This window comes from Pygoscelis adeliae, unplaced genomic scaffold (genome assembly GCF_000699105.1).
Source record: "Pygoscelis adeliae isolate BGI_AS28 unplaced genomic scaffold, ASM69910v1 Scaffold465, whole genome shotgun sequence".
Taxonomy (NCBI): Eukaryota; Metazoa; Chordata; class Aves; order Sphenisciformes; family Spheniscidae; genus Pygoscelis; species Pygoscelis adeliae.
In genome coordinates, this window is record NW_008824812.1 from 646,401 (window position 1) to 651,774 (window position 5,374).

General features: G+C 39.9%; 1 protein-coding gene across 1 annotated transcript in view; it reads left to right on the forward strand.

The window, feature by feature from the left end:
* LOC103917156 (vascular endothelial growth factor receptor kdr-like) overlaps window positions 1-5,374 on the forward strand; it is a 131,883-nt gene that overhangs the window by 49,372 nt on the left and 77,137 nt on the right. Inside the window, exons 5-6 of the mRNA XM_009324265.1 lie at window positions 2,258-2,417; window positions 3,868-4,004. Of these exons, the coding sequence (XP_009322540.1) occupies window positions 2,258-2,417; window positions 3,868-4,004 (297 nt within the window). The remainder of the gene's footprint in view (window positions 1-2,257; window positions 2,418-3,867; window positions 4,005-5,374) is intronic.

Sequence of the window (5,374 nt, forward strand, 5' to 3'; positions counted from 1 at the left end):
CCATGAAGTTCAGCTTTATCACATTTTATTATTCTTGTAGAAAATGTACTTTTTCCCATCGTAAATTAAGTTCCTTATGTTACCATTATACTTTAAAATCATTGCACTCTCTGGTCTTTAAATATGTATGGGGAAAGGTACCTCTTGCTAATACCAAACAGATCCCAGCTAACTCTACGTATCATCTTTGTTCTTAATAAACCCATGCTAAGACACACAATTCAAACTCTTAATTTTGCTTAACGTGATTTTAATTCTGGGCAAAAAAAGCATTTTCAGTCTTGTCAGATCTGTTTAGCCACTGATCCGGTTCAGTGTGCATTTGCCACTTACAGCTTTGACCTTCATGGGTGTTAAATCACGATTAAGCCTCAGGTCCCAGATCTCTTTCTGATTTTTCCTAATGGTTCTGAATAGCTAGGCAACAGCTTGATTACTTCGAAAGTATTTACATGAAATCCATGTTTCCTACTACTGTCAGAAGAGAACTGCTGTTCCAAAAGAAAGCAGCTGTCTTGCTGTGCCTCCTTCCCCACAGCAACATCACCAGCCACTGCCCCACAGTCATAATTCCTTTGTCTTTGCTCTGTGCTGAAAATGTAATAACAAGCGACCTAAAACAATGCCAACCTGATCAAGTGTGTATTCATACGAGAGGGATGAGCATCAGCTCTCAAAGCCTGAAGCTGAAATTTCTCTGGAACAGGAGTATTATTTAAACTAAATCCTATTTAAACTGCACTGCCATACAAAACCACTGTTCGTTTGGAGACAGAAAAATAAATTGCATGCTGCATGACAACAAGAACAAGAGCAAAACTGTGACATCATTGGGGAAATTCCCACTTGCAGTCCCTTGTGCAGCAATTCCCTTGGTTAGCTCCAAAAGCTAAAACAAGGTAGCTCTGAAAAGGAAAACATTAACTTGCCTCATCTTGGAGAAGCCAGTATGTGACAAGAAGGAGGAAGAAGCACTGTGCAAATAAAGTTAGTTATCATGCAACCGTAGGCACACTGAGGTTTCCCCAAACCCTTCATTTTTCAGCCAAAAGTGATCTCAACACTCCTACGGCGCATCCTCAGTCCGAAAGAGCCTTCCCGTGTCCTGCTGGCAGCGTCAGCCCCACAGCCTGTGCTTCCATTCACCTGCCTGCAGCTAGGCTGAAGTGGGCGAATTTCAGTGATCTGCTCTTTTGCAGACTCCGGAGCTATTTGTCTGCATTTAATTTCACGTGTTTCTTTTCTACATTATAACCCGGGATTTTCAAAAAGATGGGAAAGTAAATTGCATTTTCTCTAGCAAATAGAGGATTTCCTCATGTGTTAATAATAATAATAATAATAATAAACTAATTGTTTCCACCAACAAAAGCTAACCTGCTTGACACTGGTGCTGTCCAAGGGTATACGGAGGGTTCATTGTTATGAAATGAATTTTTGCTCTGGTTTATTTTCCACATTTGCCTTTCGTATCCTCACTTCTTCCTCATAAGCAGAACTTACAGATACTGTTTCTTCAAGAATCTCAGAACATTACAAGTATTTATGAATTTAGGACAAAAAATGCTTATCTTACTAAGTCCCCTTATTTCTGCCATCCTATGATTTACCATCTTAAGCCATCCAGGCTGCTTCTGTGCCTAGTGGAAATCAAGAGGCCGCTTTGAAAGTGTCTCATCCCTTTCTGTGATATAGAGAGAATCTGATGACTAGTCGTAGACCACAGCTTATAGATGACTGCCATCAGGTGACATGAATAATTCTGATTTTGGGGGGGTCTAACTTCACACGTATTTTTAAAGTACTGTGAGATCCCAGGAAAACATGTGGTAGCTACATGTAGCATTAGGAGAAGCAAATTTTGTTCTTAAACGCTTCCAAAAATATTACCCTATAAAATTCATATAGGCATATGATAGGCGTAATTATTTCCAGTGAAGAGATGAGGGAAATGGGACCTACAATGGGTAGCATGGTATCTTGCCTAAGATCTGAGAGGACTGGGGCTACTGAATCAAAAGCCCCAGTTATGATGTCCAAGTTTTGGATTTCAAAGAGAGTCATACCTTAGGGAGGGCTTTTCTATTTGCTTATGCTGATGTGGCTTAAGATATGTGTGGAATGAGACCACCAACCACTCTGTAAAGGTCAAATATCTGCCCTGCCTCTAAAGCAGAACAGCCTTGGCTGGTTGCCTCTATGGTCTGAGGGGAAAGGGAATGTCTCACGAGCCTCCTATCCGTCTGTTCTCTTTCAGTATCCTTCTTCTGTAGAGATGAAGTTCGAGAGGATGGCGTGGAACCCAAGAAGAGGATTTGTCATCCCCTCTCATTCTTTTATTCACTCTGGAGTACTCACATGCACTGCAACTGTCAATGGAAGTGTGTTCACCTCCTATTACCTAGCACAGAGACTGGGTGAGTGACTACTGTGCGCCAAGGAATGACCACGATGTTTCTATTTCATAGCTAAGCTCCTGGGTATTATTTCTTGGTTAGCCCCAATTATATTTGATATATCTCATTGGTATGTATCTGTAGCAAGTCCAAGCTGGAACACTAAAAGCAAACTCATTCTTCTCCTTTTTTCCTATTCAATAGGACTTGGATTTGATCCACTCCCGGTTTTGAAAAATTACCAAGTGTTGAGGTGGTACAAAATAGGAGTATTTTATTCAAACCCCACCACGGCTTTGTTCGCTTGGATTGAGCTACATTTACATTAAAACAACTGCTGGTTTAGGGTAAACCAAACAGTAGCTTTCTTTTTGCTTCTGGTCATTAAACACACAAGATCATGGTATAAAAATCTCGTTAAACTGCTAATTCAAATCTTTGCTTTTTTATATAGTTTCTCTTGGTGATTTACTATAACCTTGCCCTTGTATTTACAGTTCAGAATTAAAATCTGGATTTGAAGCAACTAAACATTAAATTTTTGAGTGCTGGGGATTTATATGAAGCCAATTAGAATTTATTTTTCCTTTGTTTTCAGTGTATGTTCTTTCTCTCCTCATATATTATATTTTTGACAGAGGAGAGTTTATTGTGACTTCATTCCCATTAGATCATGGCATCCTTCTATACAATTAGCACTCAGCTTTAAACAACAGGCTTGTAAATTTGTATGGCAGCCAAATAAAAGTCCTGTAAATCTCTCTCTCTCTCTTTTTCTTCATTGTTGGAGTGATTATTTTTTACTAGAATCATGAATGCATAGCTAAGAAACCCTAGCTAGGTCATCCCTCTCTAGCCCAGAAGGACACAGGCAATATCTTCCTCTATAATGTGTTACTGTACAGCGGTCCGACTGTACAGTATGTTTGGTACGGGGCACCATAAACATGATGCAGGCTCGTTACAGAGTTGATGTATTTAAGGCATCGGTAAATATATAAGACCAAGATTTGGGGATCCCATTCAGAAAGGAAAGGTAGCTGGTCATCAGAGGGCAGGAGAAACATGTTTCACGTTTTACAGAAACTAATCCTCTCGTGGATACGCAAATGTTGAGGCACTCAAAAGGATGAGTCACTGCTGAAAACTTTTTCTGAGAATGGCTGTGGAGCTGATGGGAGAGGGTTGGAGCCAAACACGGCAAATGCAAGAAAAGTACTTCATAAACTACTGTGTCCACGCGGTCAGTTAGTTTGATCGGCTGATGTTCAGGCATTTATACAACTGACCTAACGGTTCCCCTCTGTGGGCATTTCCCGCAATTTCCATAGAAATGACAGGAGAAGGTGAGGTGTTTTGGAAACTGTGAAAGGAGCGGACGTTGGAGAGGCAATCGGAGTGCGGATTCCATCTTAAATGTGGTTGACGCAGAGTGTGCTGCGTGGTTATGCCTTTGCTTTTCTCATTTCAGAGGGCAGAGTACAGAACCTGGCTCTGAAAGCAACTCCCAAAAAACTGCTGGTTGGAGAAACTCTCTATTTGGAATGCAGAGCAGAAACCTTCATCAACGGGCGCATTGAGCTCATATGGACATGTCCTAATGGAAGAGTGAGTTGATGAACATTCAGTATTCTGCTTTCACGCAGTCTCCTCCTACCCAAAAGAAAGATCTGTTCACAGGGCTGAGTAAAGCCTAACTACTACTTATTCTGAAACATAGCCAACCATTTGTAAGCCTACAATTGATTGTATTTTTAGTTTGGATGAATCTAAAACTTATCTGACCATCTTGAACCTGCAAATTAAACTGCAAATCTCAGGCTAAATATACGCTTGCAAGAAAAGCCAGGAGTGCATGTTTCTTGCTGGGAGGAGTAGCCATCTCATTTCTTCTGCCCTGTTTGTTGATCCCGGCTCACAGTGGCAAGTCTCGAAGGCAGCCATGAAGGTTGCAAGCTGCCAGTCTGCTCATCCATCTTGGCATTTATTAAGTAGGAAAAAGTGAAACAAAAGCCAATTGTATCCGCTGAAATTCCACCAAAGAATGAAATTTAAATTCTGAGTGTGGCTGCTTGAGCTTTCTGTGGAACGAAATACCAAAATGCCAGATTTGAAGTAGAAATGTGTAAGAGACTGAGCATTTGCTTTGATGAACTAAAACCTTTTAGTTCTCCTAAGGAAAAACAGAGGGAAGAAGGGGTATTTTCCAAATCAGTTCATTTATCTGAGATACTACTCATGGTTCTATTTGATGCTCGGAATTAAAATGATTGCTTTTTTTCTTTTTAGTTCAGCAAAATAGACATTTCAAAGAAGCATCTAAGGCTCTTGGAAAAGTGTAAAATGGGATTCCTAAAAATTGATTATTTTTTACCTATTTTGTCTACTTAAAGAAAGAATGTCTGATTTTGTTTTGGTGAAGAAACTACAGAAAATATAACATAGAATTTATACAAGTGCAAGCAATACGGTGTTACTGAATTTTGTTTCTTGAACCCCATATGATGGAAGAGAGTTGTTTTTCTATGAGTCCTCCTTAGATTTCAAACATTATAAATATAAAATTTCTTGGCCAAATCTCTGGGATGAAAATTCCTATCAGAAACGATAATGCTTTCTAGAACTCTACAGGAATTTGCACTGGCACTGGGCTGTCATAATATATTCTATTTCTGTCATAATATATTTCTTGTAGAAAGTAGGAGGTTTTTAAGACAGAAAAATACTGCCTGTGACAAAAAACCCAAACAAACAAACAAACAAACAAAACCCCAAAACAAAAAACCAAAGCACAGCTCTGACCTACAGATGCCAAGAGCAGTTTTGCACTGAGATCCCTGGGATTTGGTCCCTGAGAAGGGCTGATCCGTGATGCATCCCCTTATTTACCTGCCTGCCCAGATTTCGGTAGAGAAGCGCCACAGTTCCACTCTGTTTCTCTCTCTTATTAGACTTGATAATGAAACCTCACACAAGAG